Raw genomic sequence first — 18245 nt, 5'->3', positions numbered from 1 at the left:
GCCCTAATTAACACATCTCTGTGACCATTAATCGTCACAAAATAACTGTTAAACGGTTTCCCAATGGGAGCAGTTTTCTGTATGATAATGGCACATGCAAAGGGTGGCAGAGAAATGCAGTTTCTCAACAGACCCCTCTCTCCGAATCCCAGTGCGGGACTGCAATGTAAGAGTATGGGAAGGCTAGTGCAAGGAAAGAGATTTGCTTAGTCTGGTCTTGTGGCCATTGGACTGAGTGACAATTTAAATGCTAAAAACCTAACCACATTTAAAAAACAAACAAATCTAATCAATGCAGCTAAGGGTGCAGAGTACAATGTTGAGGAAGACTTCACTCTGGCGCACGCCTATTGTGCATTTTGCAGGATAATGTCATAGGTGTGCATGAGAAGAGGAGCCTGGGAAATTGTTGCCTCAGGTTTAACTTTATCTAAAATGGCCGTCGTTTGCTTCCAGTATGGTATAGATTACTAGGCATGTGGTTTGTCCTACTTTAGTGTTTTTGTTTAGCTGAGCTAGTCCCTGAAAGTTGATATTAATTGTTCTAGTAGGTACTATTTAACTTTTTTAGAAAGGAAAAGCGCTTTAGGCATCATTGATATTTCATGAATGAAGGATTGCTTTGAAACTGTGGGAACAAATACCTTCAACCTCTGTAAATGACTTGAATTCCGGCTTTGAACCTGCGTGTTCTTGCTCTTGAGCATCATTGATAAAAGTAAGCACCATTTTATTTTTTTCTAGGATCGGAACATGATACTTGGCAAGAATGGATTCTTTGTAAATCCGTCTGACTCGGTTGCAGTCATTGCTGCTAATATCTTCAGTATTCCTTACTTCCAGCACACTGGAGTGCGGGGGTTTGCTCGAAGCATGCCTACAAGTGGTGCTCTTGACAGGTAGGCCAACTCTCAAGTTTGATCGGAGGCTGTTCTGGTAGTTTGTATGTTTTTCTTTATTTTTTTTTTTTTAAAGTTGTCTGTCAAATCCAATTAAGTCATACTGAGTGTGGATACAGTAGTGAATTAAGCATGCATGTATTCAATCCTGGGTTGCAATGCTTTACTTGTAAAGGCCATGCATTTTGTGTTGCATAGCTCAACCTGTCTTCCTTTTACAAAAGTATGTTGTAGCATGCTTTAAGATCTGTCCAGGACCAAACCCTAATCTATGATTAAGCATTTCAAGTACTCCTTTTTCTAAAATTGATCTCCCAAGTGGAACCACATCCCATATTCTGGATTTAGAAGACTCGCAAGTCCTCTGGTGATAGGCTGGCAGGCCCAAATCACACTTTTTATTTCGTAGAGGACAGTCAAAATATTGACTTTTCATACAACATAAACCATGTTTCAGTAAAACCCATACAACTATGTAAAATGATTCCACTAACACAGAGACTTCTTGTCTAATTATTAAACACAGTATTTATCCAGATTCCAGCACAATTTATACTTTTCATTTCTCCTTAATCTCAAGACAGAATTTTGCCAAGTGATGTACCAAGACCATGCTATTTCCTTCCCTGTTTGTTGCCCATATTCTATTATCACAGAGTAGATTTCATGCTCCTGTAAAATTTTTCTTACGATAATCTTTTAGAGCTTTTAAAGTGCATAAAAGTTGTTAAGCACTTTCTACAACTTGAGCATCACAGAATCGACAGTATCCTGGCTCTCTCAATAGATTAGCACTGGCTCAGAGTACCTTCCAAGTCTCAACCAAGTAAAATGTACCCATAATATATTCTTATCGAAGGTGTGTGCTAAAATACTTTGAAATAGGTTGGTGTGAGGCCTAGTGTTGGCGAATGCAAGATGTCATTTCTACTTTTTTAGACTTTGGCAGCAAAATTGTATCAGTCTGGACACAATCCATCTATACAATTTCTCGCTTCGATAGTCATGCATTCTTCTTCCCCCGGCATTCCTAACTCATTGAGGTTATGTGATGATTCTAACTAGATCCGTTCTTCACAATTAAATTGCCAGTGATCTTTTTGATAGGTTTTTGGGGCAGATCTTTATAGAGGAGATTCAGGAGAGCATTACTAGAATTAACGACCTTCCAATTGAACCAGAGGAAACGCAATATTCTTGGAGAATTGCACAGTGCCAAATGTCACCAGAATAAGTTCCACAGGGAGATTCTGTGTTTGGTTCATCATTTGCTTTTGGGCAGTAGGTTTCCAAATTCTTGAGGTCCGTCTCTCACCCACCACCCTATGGGCGTGAGACCACCTATCTCAATCTGGTACAAAATTGCAAGAATCACTTTCATGTTATATAGTGTTTTCAAGGAGAACAGCTCAACACACAATGCTCAATTGCTAATCTAAGCGCTCCCACTTGCCGATTAACTCCCACACTGATTTTGATTTGTTTCAGTTGCTTGTCACATTTCAGCTGGTTATCTCTTATTATATCCAGATAATGAAGGGGAGATGTGTAAAACCGGCTACCATGCCAACCACCATGTGTAATACCTTTTTTTTTTTTTTTTTTTTTGACTCTTCCTAGGGCCAGAATGTCATCTTGTTTTGGTTTTGTTTATTCGCAAGTTTCATTCATTTATCAAGTTGGATTTGCAATCCAGTAGGCGGAAGGTCCAGTATGAAGAGATTGAGAGCATATCCCATCCATTGTAGTTGCACTGACCCTCACTTTGGGGATGAGGATATGCGTGCTCGTCAAGTGTTAGTAAGGTCTGCCACCTAAAGGTTGAACAGGACTGGGGCTAAAATACATCCCTGTTTCAGTACAATGTACATGGTTAGAGATTCGGTTAAAGTGTCAAATTGTACAAGTATGACTGACACTTGGCGAAGTAGTTTGATTAAAAATGCATTAGCATTTGGATAAATTCTACCCGATATACCCCATTTCTGCAGTTTTCCCATAAGGTACCTGGATTCACTCTATCAAATGTGGCATCAAGTACAGGCTGCGCACATAGTGACTTTAAGCACGCTCGATAATGTTTACTAAAGCAGATTATCAATGATGGATGAAGATTTCCTGAATCCATTTTGGTTTAATGGGAGAATTTGCTGCTGGTTTGCCCAACTGTTCATTTCGATCAATAAATCTCTTGCAAATAATTTGGCTGGTGCATCTAGCATAGCTAGAATGTGATAGCTTGTTGGTTCATCGCTGTGACCCCTTATACAAACTGGCACAATAATGCTTTTATTACAGCTTTCCGGTAAAATACCCGTCCCACTAATAGAATAGAACAAAAGATGCAGGACATTAACCCATTTAAAATATATTTTTTTTCATTGTGGCATTGTAGATGCCATCTGGGGGCAGGGTTTTTGAATCTTTAATGCTCTTAATGGTGACTGTCATCAATCCTGGAGTTGTGTGGCCATTTGCCGTATTCCTGCCCATTTTCCCAATCCTGCTATTTATGTAGGAAACACGTGCCTCGCTAGCACCTCCTTCCAGCAATATGGGGTTCCTATTTTTCCCCTTTACTATTTTCCAGAATGCACACGAATCATGCTTTAAATAAAAACATATTTCCATTAAGTTCTGCCAAGCTACGATCTTATTTCTAAGGCACATACACAACCAAAGCTTGTGATCCGTTTTCAGTGATTAACAGGCAGTCAAACCCCCCCCTTTCCCCTCTCGCCCCACCCCCTTTCTCAAATTCTAGTCCGGCCTTCCTGAGTTCACTCCTGAGTTCTCTCTTCCTCTTTCTGATAACCAGATGAAATGAAGGCCATTGTTTACAGCATTCATAAGGACCAAAATAAATCTACTTTTCTCCGCATATTTAGTAGCAAATATGTTGCACCACAGTGTGCGACAAGAAACTTTAGTTATCCAAGTAAGGGTAGGTAGATTACTGCACAGGAGAATTCGTCGAATTCATTCAAAAAAAGTTATCCAATTTTTGCCACAAATGTATGCAGGGGTAGGGGAGCAGGTAAGGGTAATAAGGTGGGGGGTGGATAGGAGCGCTGTGATGGTCTGTTTGCCAGAATATGGTTAACAAAAATAAGTGTGTTCGAATTTGACACATTCTCCTTGCCCAAATCGCATAGAACCATCCAAGTATGTTGTGCATAGAAGGGCTATTTCCTCCCTTAGCGTAGAAGCCACCCTCCCAGGCGTCTATCCTTGTAAACTTGCAAAGAAAGTATTCCGTTCAGTAGCTGGTGTTTTGCTCGGTCTAGTTTAGGGGGTTGCCAGCTCATCCTATTTGCACCTGTATGTACTTGTATTTTTTCAATTTGGTCCCACTTTTTGCACATGTTTCTTCTTTCCAGATAATTATCAAAGGATCGCTCTCCTCCCTGTTCACTATGTGCATTTCTAAAAATAGGGGGACAAAGAAGTCTTGGACAAAGTAGTAATCCAAAATTGTAGTGCTAACTAAATTAAAATGCTAAAGTCATAGCTACTGAAGAGATTTGCCACTTAAGGCCTTTACCGCTGTCATTAACCATCTGCTTTAAGCATGCTGGAGGTATATTTATAGCTGCATGAACTAATTTGATGTCAAATGGTTGTGGGGTGGCTTTTTTATTTTAATTTTTATTTTAAATTTAATTCCTAGATTTGGAACTAGGATTTTATTTCTTCATGTTTGACAAAGTCCGGACGAGGGTGTCGTATACGTTAACAATTAGACTTGCTGCTTTCTCCCAGCCCTCCCCCGTAATTAATCATACAAGTAAATATTATGTGTCCAACGACATTGGTAATCCTAAATTAACAGTAGGCCCCCCTTTGGTCCTCCCTGTTGCCCTTCATTGCGATGGTCTGTATAATATTTCTACTATCCCAATGGAAACGAATAACCGCCCATGATTCCGGTAACGCCACAAGTTAGATGCCACCAATACCGTCCCAAAGACCACCTTTGGTCCCACAAGGAGCATGGCCCCTAGTATTCCAGGATAAAAATAAATGCTGTTAGGGTTGCCTGGTCATTTTTCTTTGTAATATAGCCGGAAGCCATGGCCAGCCATAGTTTTCCAGTCCCAAAGGTACCTCCTTCTCTGCTATATTGATTTTCGCAGTTCTTTTTCCACCCTTTCCAACTTGTTTTGTGATCCTCCTTCTGTCATTCAATTGAAGCATGTGGTTGGCATCCTTTTTCAATGCGCATGCTTACTATACAGTATTCATACCCTACTTTTATAAAGAGGACTCATAAGCCAACACAAATGACAATGTATAGTCTGATCTAAGGTAGATGCGGGCAGTGGCCAGGTCCATCTTCCACTTCATCGACAATTACAATGTCTTCCCATTCTATCATCCGCAGGGGAGGGATCAAGTGGAATAAATATAATATTGCAGAGTGATTTTAAAGTAAACTGATCCGGTGGAAAATAGGCTTCATATGATGTAGCTCAGTAGGCCATTTCAGAAACGGTCCTACCTCTCTGGGAGCTGTGCCAGGCCTTCCAAGCACTAGAATCTGTAGGGAGGTTGGGCATACATCTAAGATGTTCCTGTCTTTCTGTGGGTTGTGCATGGCTGTTAGAGCAAGGCAGAGGGCGGATCCACATTAGGAGAAAGTAGCAGAGTTTGTACTTTTAGCCATTTTACTTCTTTTAGATATTTGATTGCCTGTTTTGTAAGACTTTTATTTTTTATTGTGCTACTTTTGTAGAGTTCCTTGACTTTGGACTCTTTGTAAAACAGTCAGTGTCCTTCTCTGACACCCTTTGTTAAACCGGTTTAAACTATTTAGTTTACTCATCTCAACTTCACCCAAAACCATAAAACCTTTGTCAACCTTTTATTTAAAAAAAAAAAAAAGCAAAAATCCTCATCCTTAGCTTTCTTTATGTGAAAACCGTAAGTGTTCTTTAGTCCCTCCAACCTTATGTGTATATATAATTGGTTTTCCAGTTTACCAATGCCAAGTTGTGAATATTGTGACGTGTGGTTTAGATATGGATTGAAAATGGGTGATGCTGGATGTCTTTGGGAGCATTGTGGCTTGGAAGGGGATGCAAGAGCAGTAGGAGTTTGTTTGGTAGATGTGATTCCAAGGTATGTGCATCCTATGGAGCAATCTGTCTGAAACCTGTGGCTATCCAAATTTTTTGGAATACAACTCCTATGATCCGTCTGTCTATGCTTTTCCGGCCTGATTGTGGGGTGGGAGGGGCTGAAGGCCAACGCCTCTGGAGAGCCAAAGGTTGCAGACCCCTGCAATTGAGAGGGAGGCTGTATGCTGGGATAATGTGTTCTGAGGTGATAATGTATGGGGGCATTGTGGAGAGCTACTAAGCAACTGACGGCAACTGCTCAAGATGGAAAGGGTGGAGGTTCGTAGTAACATGGACTCATTGGAGGAAGCTCTTACTATTGATGTGCGGAGAGGTGGCGAGAGTGGTTTGGTGCCTTAGAAAGGAGTTGGTGGTTGTGAGGCACTATTAGGTGAGAAGCGGTTGAAGGTTTAGGAGCAGCAATAGAAGGAAGAAAATTAGGTGGCTCTGGAAAGGGGGTTGGGGCTTGGGAGGAGTCAGCATCAAATGGACCAGGAGGAGGAACCGGATATTTGGTATGAAGGAGCAGGAGAAGGTGGCTAAATGTTTTGAATCTGATGGCTCCCTTCTTATGGAAAGGGACACAGTGGTCCAATCAACAAAGGACCAGAAGCTGCCCCATCAGTATCTATAATCTGCATTTTCCTGGTCCGAAATCATCTTGCACTTCAGCCAATTGCTGGTGTGCCACACGTTGGCACAACACAACTTGAAGACTGCATTTTGTGGGATGTTTTTATCCATGCATCCAAGCCCTACCATAAAACTGTGCGTTACTGGCATTGAAAACATCATGATGGCCAGAAGTCCCCACAGAGTGCACAGGGAAAACATGAAGAATAGGCTGCCACTCATCATCTATGTTGTGAGCACAGGAGGGCACTGCCTAAAACCACCATTAGGCTACACACACAGTAGCCTGAAACCATTGGGAATGGTAATGCTGATTCCCAAAAGCAACCCAGAACTGTGGGGAATTCATTTTCTTAATGTCAAAAATGGATGCATTACCGGTGCTCACCACTATCAGAAAGCCGGTGTTTTAAAACCACCAGACTTTTGTGTAAAACTGAACAGATGAACCCAAACCAGGCCAAGGAAAGACTTGCTAAGAGGTGGATACAATGTAAAACTATATTCTGAAATGACTTGAAGGAAGTAATTATTTAATGTATATATAAAACATAGCTGCATGTAAGTTGGATTTGAATGTAGAAAACTGGGAACTAAAGCGACATTTAGCTGAATTCTGCCTGACAACTACCCCCGACAGTAAAAACCGGCTCAGCCACTCTTCCCAGGCCTATCTGCATCCTGCTGGCACTGCCAAAAGGAGATGACACCTCTCTGATTGGGTTAGGGGAGGGGCACCTGGGGACTGCAGGAAGTTGAACAAAGCCCTGTCCTGGACTCAGGCAAATGTTATATTGGGGGGGGGTCGTAAAATGGCTTCCTCTTGGGAGAAACTGGGAGGGGCAGTGCCTCTGGGAGCCACCTGAGCTGGAGGCGGGGACAGACAGAAGCTTCCCCCATGTGCTTTGGAACCTAAACCACACCCATCTGGGCCAGAGCATAATTTAAAAAAGATGGATAATTCATAGTACGGACCTGTCAAAATTATATAATTAATACCATTATTCTTGTGATTTTTCGGTGCACATTTTAAGAGGTGTTGGGACCCTGTGGTATGTTCTAGGGAGTAGTAGCAGAAATAAGGTTGTTACTCCAAATGTCTGCATGTTAAAAATCTGACACTTCATCAATTAATGTCCATACTCCTTGCGCACATTTGTGTAATTTTTGGTAAATGTCCGATATTGGTAAACCGACCAAAAAGCGCAAAATGTTGTCATTTCTGAATCCCAGCTCGCAATCACGCTCGACGCACGCGATTTAAATTTGCCGCGATTTGACATTTTGCACAATTTCAGCCACGTGTAAAAATCAGTAGCTCCTTGCTTTCCTTTGCTAAAATTCATTTTAACCTCTAGTTACTCATAGAGCATTGCTAAAGTGAGCCTGAACTAATATAAACTAGATATCACCCACCCTGAACCTCTAGAGTGAATTAAAAGCATTTGTAGCACATTTCTCACTTCATTGTCATCACATTCAAAGCATTTTGGGGCCTGTGTTTCAAACTTCTACCTGTTTTCCTCTAAGCTTGCTGGGGGGAACTGAATTTCGTATTGTATTTGATTGGATTCCTGAGAACTGTGTGTTCCTCCCATTTCTTACATTGCATAGGGGGGGGGGTCAATTGCCAGAGAAAAAGTGATTATATTATCTTTTGCTAAAATCATATTAAGTTATTTCTGTACTGCATTTCATTCCTCATTGCTTTTCCCTTGAAACCATAAAAGTATTTTCGCCGCCTTATCCATCCTATACCAACTCCTCATTGATTGTAAAGAGGTGTGGTAGTGTCAGATTACCCATTGTTGATCAACATTATATTCATAAGTGTGATATCAATTATTAATTTATTATAAAAGTGTCATTTATATATTGTTTAATTTTTCAAATAAACCTTTTAAATTTGCAAAACAAACCTACTTCTTGGCTCAGCGGGGTCGGGGGGATTCTGAGAGAGGGGTGTTATACAAGGGTTCATCATCCAGATTATAACTTGCCATAAAAATATATAAATAAGGGCTTCCCTTGGGCATCCCAGACAAGGCACTGACTTAGTGGGATTGCTTGATTGGAGTTACTTACAATTTGCCACCAAGTGGAATTCCACTTTGCTTTGTTCATGTGCAATGTCATCCATGATTATTGCATATTTGTGTGGCACCATCTGCAGTATGAGATTGCTTCGTGGTTCCCAAAGGATTGGGGAGTGTCCCCCTCCTCAGACTTGTTACAAGTACCTCTAATCCTTTGCAGCTCTTGGGTTATCACAAGGAGCGCCAGTTGATAACGAGCACTGAGGTGCTTGGTAGAGATCATAGTTCTTTGGTGTTCTGTACTTCCAGGAGACAACTGAGCTGGTGTTGAGGGTTGCGTTACTGAGCAAGGGCAAGCTAGAGGATGGTTTGCTTTCAGAAATTAGCCGGTTTACTAAATGTGGCGGTTTTCTCCTTTTCTGTTAAGTGAAAACAGGTTTACAAACCCCCTCCCTCGTTACCAATAGCCCTACAACGCATGATGTTTTTTTTCTAAGAGTATCCTTGACAAGTATTTGAAATGGGCCTCTGGCTTGGTCATGTGTTTTGATTTAGTTTTATAAAGAAGTAGGGTTGATGCCCAAGAATGACGTTTACATGATGCATAGGGTTTTGAAGCTCGTTTGTTTACCCATCTGGTACCAATGCAGGATTTTCATTGTGGTTGCAAGGTTTTTAGCTTCAGAATAAGCCAAGCATTAGATGGACCATTGTTTACTGCAACACGTGGGCAGTTATTAGACTGTTTTAGGTTGTCCTTTTGAAGAGGCCGCTAAGTGTGCAATCATGTGCTTAACATGCTGGCAATAACTGATAAAATAGGTCACCACAAGGTACCGGGGTGGCCTTTCAAAGTTTTAGGGCAGAACGGATATTGTATCCAAGCACAGCTTGTATTGGTGGCACATGCATTACTTTAGAACCTCTGATGGAGGGTGCGCGAAGGGTCTCACTGTGTGCAGCAACAGGCATATAGTCCAACCTCTGTCCACCAGCCCGCTTGTCCATAGTGAAGTGGATTTCCTGGCCCTCTGTCTGCTCTAGTGCCTCCATCACTGCAGAAAGAGCCTATTTGTAAAAGTGTTGCATGAAAAGAAACAGTGACTGTATATTTTCTTGCAGTGATTGTTCCTGTAAGACATCGTAAAGTGTCCAAAAGAATTTGGCAAGATCGGAAAGATTACAGATGGGTTATTGAGCAAATGCAGACTGTCTGGCAGCCTTTGATATTTTTGTCCATGCGCCAGCACCTCCAGCTCATTGCTGTTGGGTTCACTGCTAGCCTTGCATGGACAATGCTTGGTTAAGCAAGTGGGGGTTCAGACTTGGCATCCCATATGATGGTGTAATAACATTTAAACAAGAATGCAGAGAAAGTGCGAATTTAAAGAAACAAAAATGTGAGCTGCAGCCTGTGCACAGCATTTGAAATAGACCCGTATGGGGAAATGTGCGATGTCAGCAGCCGTGGTAACAAGGATTGACGAGACTGACCAAGTCATGTTGTGATGATATACCAATCTGCCCTTGACTCTAGTTGGGGAAATTTCATTAAACTAAAACACGGGTGCTCGTCAGGAAGTCCGTGTCCAAATCAAAAGGCACATAAGGGGGTAGCCGCCTAACAAAGTTACACCATACTATAACTTGTGTATGTGGTGGGTATTATAACATTGGTGGTCTATGCAGAAGTTATCCTATGATTCATCCTAGTGATGTAATCTGACATCCCCTGGGGGTTGAAAACAAGACAATATACTCTGTAATGTATAGGCAAGTTCTATTACAAGAAACCAGTTTTATACGGTGCAATTTATTTTATTGCACTCAATTTTCTTTAACAAAACAACAAAAACAGAAATGCAGTGTTCTAATGGAAAAGCAAAAGAATTTATCAAGGCAATAGTAGAGCATCAGTCTCAAATCAAAAAGAAAAATTACTTATAGCATCATCATTTGCATGGTAAGGTTCTTTTACCAGCAACAACAGGGTAACACTTGTTTTAGTTACTAATAAGGTTTGACAGATTGTTTAACAAATTGTTTTCCCAATTGGGAACCTCTGTAACACCAAGTAAAGCAGGACAGAGTGGTGAGTGTTAGTAGAGTAGTGTACATTTACATCTAGGTGGGCAACAGTTTACCTCACATTATTAATGGTGAAACCTATATAGTTGTACACTAGTGTACGAATCTACAAGTGACCAATCCTCAGTCGACTGGCTTACTTCAGCCTTTGGTTCCGCCATTATGGGCTGCCCCTCTAGTGTACCTCCAAATCAAAAGGCACCATCCCATTCAAAAAGGCTCCTACGCTATCCCCGTCACTAAAATAAGCAATAATAATGTTATGGTTCTGATTGTGACTCGGGACAATGACTCCCTTCTACTGGATGTAAAGCGTCCCAAAGATGGCATGGTTTCTCAAAATAAAAGTTCCTTACATTTCCGGGCCTTTTGTAACCCACAAACAAAACATTTCTACAGGATCCTCATGGGGCGTGGAGAATGGCTCCCTTCTCCTTGCTGGTTCCCCAATGTTCCTTATAGTTTCCAGCAAAACCTGAAATTCCTTTATGGAGGTTTTCACACCTTTTGACTTTCTTTATATTTATTCCTCCCCCCCCAATGGGACAATGAAGATGCTACTTGAGTTTCTCAAGGCTATCCAGCATTATTCCTTTTTGAGGAGCTGCCCAGGGAATTGTGGTTGAAAGTTCACTGCTTTATTGGTTTCTTCATATTAACAATCTTAGGTTTTCTCGGTTCCCTGAATGTTACAGGTTACTTTCTAAAAGAAGACCTGATTATCAGGTTTTTAATGAGAAGATGGCGACAAAGACTATTGTTTGCTTACTATTTCAAAGGTGAATGTTGGTCTTGTGGATTGAAGGGACTGGACTATTGACAGGTTCTGGTGTCGACCAATCATACATTTGGAATAGCCTTTTGATAGAGGGTGATTAGATTTTGCTCAGAAGACTAGCCTCGCTGGAGGGCTTCCATTTCCCACATGTTTTAGGATGTTATGTCTTGTAAATGATTGTCCTTGAAAGTCCCCTTAAGAACTATGTTCTTGCCAATGATAATCCAGAAGACGCATGGAATGTTTTTTTTCCTTTTGGCAGAGTTTGGGATGACCCCTCAAAAAACGTTTTGGGGGAGTTTGGGTTGGAGTTTTAAAGACACTCAATTCACAACTGTTGAGTTGAGCGTTACCTCTTATTTAACAGTTCTTCATACTAGCTTGTGGTTGCCTGCTTTACAGGGCTCTTGGCTTTCCCTCGGCTCCTTGGTGCACTTTTACCTACTCCCGTTAACTGCTTTTAGAGATGGGATGCTTCACCGTTTCTGCCTGGGATATTGTGACTATCAATAATTTTCTGTCGTCGGGCACTTGTTTCCGGGGACCTGCTCTTCGGTTGTTCTGATGTTGCTAATGGACTCGACCGTCCCTTCTGTATGGGTCGTTCAGCCGCCACCAATCTGGATGTTTCTCAATCCTGCCTATGCGACTTTGAAAAAGGCCAGGGTTAGTGGTTTCAGTGCAGTTGTAGTGGGTGGACTGTGCGGTCTGACAAGTCACGCCACCACAACCCAGTCTGCGTCCTTCCATGGGGCTGGTTCCTGGCCGATTGGTACGATGCTTCACGAGCATCTCAAATAACATAAGTTTGTTTCACTGGGGTGTTATGCTGTTTCTCCTCTGTCAGCCTTATTATTGCCCACCAGCCACCAGGTTTCACTTGTATAAAGTTTGGTGTTCTGCCTCCATGCAGGATGCCTTCTCCACTTTCTGCTTCTGCTTTCACTACTGCCAACACCTAGTCTGTGTATTCTTGTGCATTCTCTTGAACCACACCCTCCACGTCTCAGCCTAGAGTCTTCCTTCTGCTTCTACCTCCACCTTGACCTTGCTTCCCAATTTTATCGTCCTCTCTGTCTCTGTTGTTTTTTTCTGGCATCTTGATATAGCAGGATCGCACTGGCATAACGTTGGTTCCTTTGACAACAGCTGGTTGAGCGTTTTCCTGCTTGAATGTAGCATTCTCTGGTTTTTCCCCGTCGTTGTACTTATTACGTTAAGATTGTCTGACCCAATGCAATAACACATGTTTCTGATAGAAGTCTAGGAAAAAGGTTTGGCCGATGTTACTACCTTGTGGGGTCGGGGTCAAAGGTGCTGTGTCCCTGATTCACGTCCTTTTCCCCAGGAGGGTTGGTCCTACAACATATTATCACCCCCACTATTGGTTGGTGGCTGCAGCTCCCTAGCCTCCTGGAAAGGGCCCCCCTGGTGAAAAGTGACGCTATCTGAAGGATCGTCGTGCCGCCCATCTCCAACATGAGTATATGTCCAAGTATACCACAAAGCACAAAAAGAAATCACTTCAGTTACATGAAAGTATCCAGTAACCTTTTATTAAATGGAAAACCATCCAATCTGAGATGAAAATCACATCATTTCGTAGGAGAATCAAAATGAAATTGGGACCTGCATTGTGTACATTTTCCTTCACAGGATTACGAATCCGCATTCCAAAACTGATACTCAACACCAACTTGGCCCATTGACTGTATATCCTGGGAAATAAGTAGATATTTCAGAAGCGCATATGCTTGTAGAATTATAGATTTGATCCCATGGTCTGTATATGGTGAGAGCCCATGATTTCTTCTCTGGGTGTTGTGCAAGCACAGAAGAATTAAGGATATCTCACTGGGTGCATTGCCAAAAAAATAATGTAATTAAAGTAATTCCTTAGTTACTGGACTAAACAGAATCCTGTTACTGCCGCTGAACTATTCAAGACAAAAGGGGAAGGCCAATTAACTGCTACCCGTTCCTGCCTTTAGTTGCCCATTGAAAACGACAAATGCACACCATTAATGCAATACAAACATCACTTAAGGAAATTTTGCAGTACTGCATTTTCATTTTGCATGTGAATCACATGCAGGAATGTTAAGTAGCTTGTTTTAATTGAGTTTGCTCCGTTTGTAATTCTGACATGGCTTTTGCGTGTTGTGAGGGGTCAGTAATTTGAGGCTCACAACTGAAGATGGGTACTTCAAAGTTTGACATTTTATTTGCAAAGGAAACAATATAAAAATCCAAACTAAACCTACTCTACCAGGGGATTCGCTGCCTATTCTAAGATCCAAGGGAAAACCCCCTAGCATACACAACTAACTCTCACACTAAACAATCAAAATAAAGCAACAATAACACAATAAAAGAGAACCAAACGATTAAGGTCTTTATTGACTTCTTCTGGTTGTAGGCAGATTCCGCTTGGCCAGAGTTTGTTTTTTCCAATTATAGCAAAGTCTCACAATACGTTCTTAAAGTTCCAAAGAAAATTAAGTCACCTAAACAAAAAATTCAAAGGTAGCAGTTTCTTCTTCTCTGGATGAAAAGAGTTCCATAAAGAAAATGGCACCAATGATAATCCTGGATAAAGAACAAGCAAACAAACGCCACTTCCCTTTAACAACTTTACTTCCTGTGGTGTCTTGTCTGCAATTTGTCAGGATCTTTGAGGAAGTTGCTCCCTTTGTACCAATTTCCTTTCTTGGGGTTACTGTGAGAGTAAGCTTCTCATTATCTGACTACTTCCACTTCAGCATACAACAGTTCTGATAAAACTTTAGACAACCACAATTCAACTTCTTTTTTTTTGTGTAAATCTTTATAAAATGTTTCAAAGAGAACATGTATGTACGATACGCAATTAATTAAATAATTACATTAGAGCAGTATCAATAAATACATTCCTATATTTGATTCCCCCCCCACAGAGCATACCCTTTTTATTTCTTTTTGTTTATTTCCCTCTTGCCGTCTCTCCCTCATTATTTAAAACATTTTTATTTTGCGGATTTCTACAGTAGAATGGACGAGGAAGGCAATAAAACAATAGAGAGCGGAAAGCGAGAAAAAACATAAAACAATTCACGAATACAGATCATTGAAAACATCCCATATGGCACCATATATATATCAATTTTTCTGAGCCTCTGATATGTTGCTTTCTCCCTAATTGAAAGGTTAGAGAGGTCATGTAACCAGTCATCAATAGATGTTCTAGTATCACTCTTCCAACATTTTAACATGTGCTTCTTTGCAACCATCAACGCTCTGTATGTCCAAAAGAGTAAATCAGCAGACACCCGAAGATCCATAGGAAACAAACCCAGCACACATTAATGGAGTACGAGGGAGCGAAAGGTCCAGCACAACGTCCATCCACTGAATGACAGCCTCACAAAAACAAGTAATCTTTGGGCATGACCAAAACATTGGCAAACCCGTTCCAACATCTGATTTGCAATTCCAGCAAGTATAATCTTGGATACGTTTACAGCGTTTCATCTTCGAAGGGACCAATAAATACAATGTATGACCCGCTACTGAGCAAATTTAAAATCTAAATCTATTTTTGTTCAACAAGGACTGGCACAAATGCGATTCCACTCACCACCTGAGAGATCAAAACCTAGATATGAACTCCATATCCCCCTGCCACAATCAGATGCCACATTAACATCCTTTGGTGCAAGAAGCCTAGGTAGAGGCAAAAAGAGGTTCACTTCTGGACAAATTACATATAGGGGCAAGGTTCAATGGGGCAAATAATTCAAAAATTCCACAAAGTTAATAACTGTGCACTTCTGACAATTGCAGCTTATGTTTAAATCTCAAGAACTCTAAGCTAAGCATAGAAGGTACATCAAAAATGTGCCCAATGTTACAGATTCCCAAAGACTGCCAGGAGGGCCACGATAAGGAGCGATCATTAAATTAAATCGCAGAGTTCCCCCCATATAGGAGATTCCAAGCTCAGAAGGTATTTTACCCCTGACATCTCACATATTTTCTTCCAATCTTTTAGGATATACTGAACAAAAGGAGGGGTCTTATTAATAGTTAATGTCTTGTCCATACTGAGGAAGCAATCTAGGGGAATTGGATAAACAGAGGATTTCTCTATGCCAACCCAATTCGGGCAAGTAGCTGCATCATCCTTCAACCAAAAGTTGTGTGATGGGAAAAGGCTCTGATATGAAGCAATATTTGGAAAGCCAAATCCTACCAAGCATACCGGCTTTATGAGTACATATCTAGAGATCCTGGATCTGCCCCCCAACCCCATAGAAAGTGGGAGCATAGTGAAAATGTAAAGCAGCTTTGGAAGCAGTCCTCTTAATAACATTGATTTTTCCCCACAACGTCAGATTCAGCCTACTCCATTTCAAACACAATATGGCTATTTCTGCAATTTTAGCACAGACATTACAAGTCAACCGGGTATTTACCTGCCAAGAGATTTGTATTACCAGATATTTAAATCCATTATCCACCCATACATCCCGTTCAATACCCACAAGATCTCTGCCGCTCGGGGGTGGAGGGGAGGAACTCAATGTCTTGGAAACATTCATTTTGTAATTGGACACACAGCAAAACGCCTGCAGCGCTGATACAAACTTCTTAATGATGGCTCTGGATCAGAAAGCAAAACTAGTCAGCCGCATACAGTAGGACCTTGGAGCTGCAGTCACCCTAATACCATCATTTTCTCTAGTACAGATAGCCAGGGGTTTAATAAAAAGATTTAAAAAAAGAGGGTTAAGGGACTACCCTGCTGAGTACCACGATAAATTGGAAAACACTCAAACAACCATTCACCAAACCCCTTGCCTCACCATCTCCTATATAATACATTTAAAAAGTCTGAATATAAGTGATCCACAATTAACTTTAATCCAAACTTCTTGAAGAAAAGACAAACTTACCCCATCTAATGCCTTTTCCGCATCAATACGAATTGCAGCGTAAGGATCTGACGAGTCACCTTTTAAATGTACCATATCCAAAAGCTCTCTTAAATTATTAAAACTATTTCTGCCAAAAATAAATCCTGTCTGGTTTTGATGGATCACCTTTGGCAACAGTGGGTTAATTTGCACTGCAAAAATCTTTGCCAGAAGTTTGAAATCGGCATTTATCAGAGATATGGGTCTATAATTTCCAGAGTTCGAATGATTTTTCCCAGGCTTGGGGATCAGAGATCACTGCAGTGTTCAGGGATTCAGCCAACTGTTCAGAATTAACTCTCCCTCAATAGATCAACCATAAAGGGCATAAGGGAAGCACTAAATGCAACATAGAATTCAATCAGGATTCCATCCGGCCCTGGGGATTTGCCAGGAGACATCAACCCCATTGAATCAATAACTTTTTATACTGAAATGTCTTCTTTCAAAAGAAGTCTGTCACCATAATTTAATTCCGGGATATGAATAAGTTCTAGAAAATCAGACACTTCAAGATCATCTTCACAATACAATGATGCATTAAACTTTCAAAATGCACCACAAATGCCTTCTTTTTTTCCTCAAAAGGGTTCCATTGTCTTATGAAATTAAAAGCACTCCTTCCCCCCTTTCTTCCCCGTAACCTGTCAGCTAATAATGTCCCACATCTTTGCCCATGTTCCCAAAACACTTGCTTTGTGTAAAAAAAATGTCTCTGCTTTACAATGTATCATTATATCTAAAGAACATTTTGTGTTCATAATAGCCGAAAAGGAATTAACTGAAGGATTGGCTGGGTGCCCCACTGTACACTGTTTAACGCATGGTGAGTGTGCGAGCAGGCTCAATCAAATGTGTGTGTGTGTGTTTAAAAAATGCACGTTCATGCTAATGCCATTTTGACCATTTAAGTAACCAGTGTATGGATCATTCTCATCGTAGCCACCACTTGCATTGAAATTTCATAGCTATATAATTTGTTTATTGAAATTGATTGTTATTTCAAGTTTATTAATAAATGGACCTTCTATGCAACCCTGTGTTTCGGGTCCCTTAAGGGGAGGGAGGTTGTAGGGAATCAATATTGTTAAATTGGGGTTCATAAAAACAACTTTAATCAATAAATTGTGCATGCCTGATTTTGGGTGGGTAGAAAATTCTCCCAAACTAGTCGCCTGATTGAAGCATCCTACAATGGAACATCAGCAATGTTTTCTGGTTTGACTCTATAGAGTTGGAGTGGTAAGGTGGTTGACTGCTGGTATTTAGTGTACTGCGATTTGAGGTTTTGAGTTCATTGCAGTCATTTTTTATTTTTTATTTGAATTTGTATAGCGCACATCGGCCCAGGGGCATTGTGGTGCTGTTGCAGTATGCTCACTCACACTCAAACATACATTTACAGTACAGGAAAAGTTGCAGAATGAATGTAGGGGCAGTATTTGAATGGTTACAGTAGGAAGGTCAGGCAGGAAGATAAGTTAGAATACATAAGGCTCATTTGGTGAGGGGATAAAGTACATAGGTGAGGTGTAGCAAGATGTATGATTCTTACGTTGCAGAGCAGTCAATAAGTGGCAGAGGGTGCACAGCGGTTAGTTAAATGGAATAGTTTTCAGCTGTTTGCGGAATGCAGTGTAGGATTTCTCATTTCTTAGGGCAGTGGGTAGAGTGTTCCAGTTTTTGGGTGCTAAGTGTTGAAAGCAGGACCCGTCTGCTTTCTTCCTTTTTGAAGG

The 18245-nt window shown here is 41.0% G+C and overlaps 1 protein-coding gene across 2 annotated transcripts in view; it reads left to right on the top strand.

Annotated features, from left to right (window-relative positions):
* The window catches only part of PGM1 (phosphoglucomutase 1), a 332168-nt gene that overhangs the window by 226127 nt on the left and 87796 nt on the right, over positions 1 to 18245 (top strand). For both annotated transcript variants that reach the window (XM_069642004.1, XM_069642003.1), the window contains exon 6: positions 745 to 899. In XM_069642004.1, coding sequence (XP_069498105.1) covers positions 745 to 899 — 155 coding nt within the window. The remainder of the gene's footprint in view (positions 1 to 744; positions 900 to 18245) is intronic.

This window comes from Ambystoma mexicanum, chromosome 1q, assembly GCF_040938575.1.
Source record: "Ambystoma mexicanum isolate Mex_15411 chromosome 1q, UKY_AmexF1_1, whole genome shotgun sequence".
Taxonomy (NCBI): Eukaryota; Metazoa; Chordata; class Amphibia; order Caudata; family Ambystomatidae; genus Ambystoma; species Ambystoma mexicanum.
Note: the sequence above shows the minus strand (reverse complement) of the source record. Positions and strands in the feature narration are given on the sequence as shown.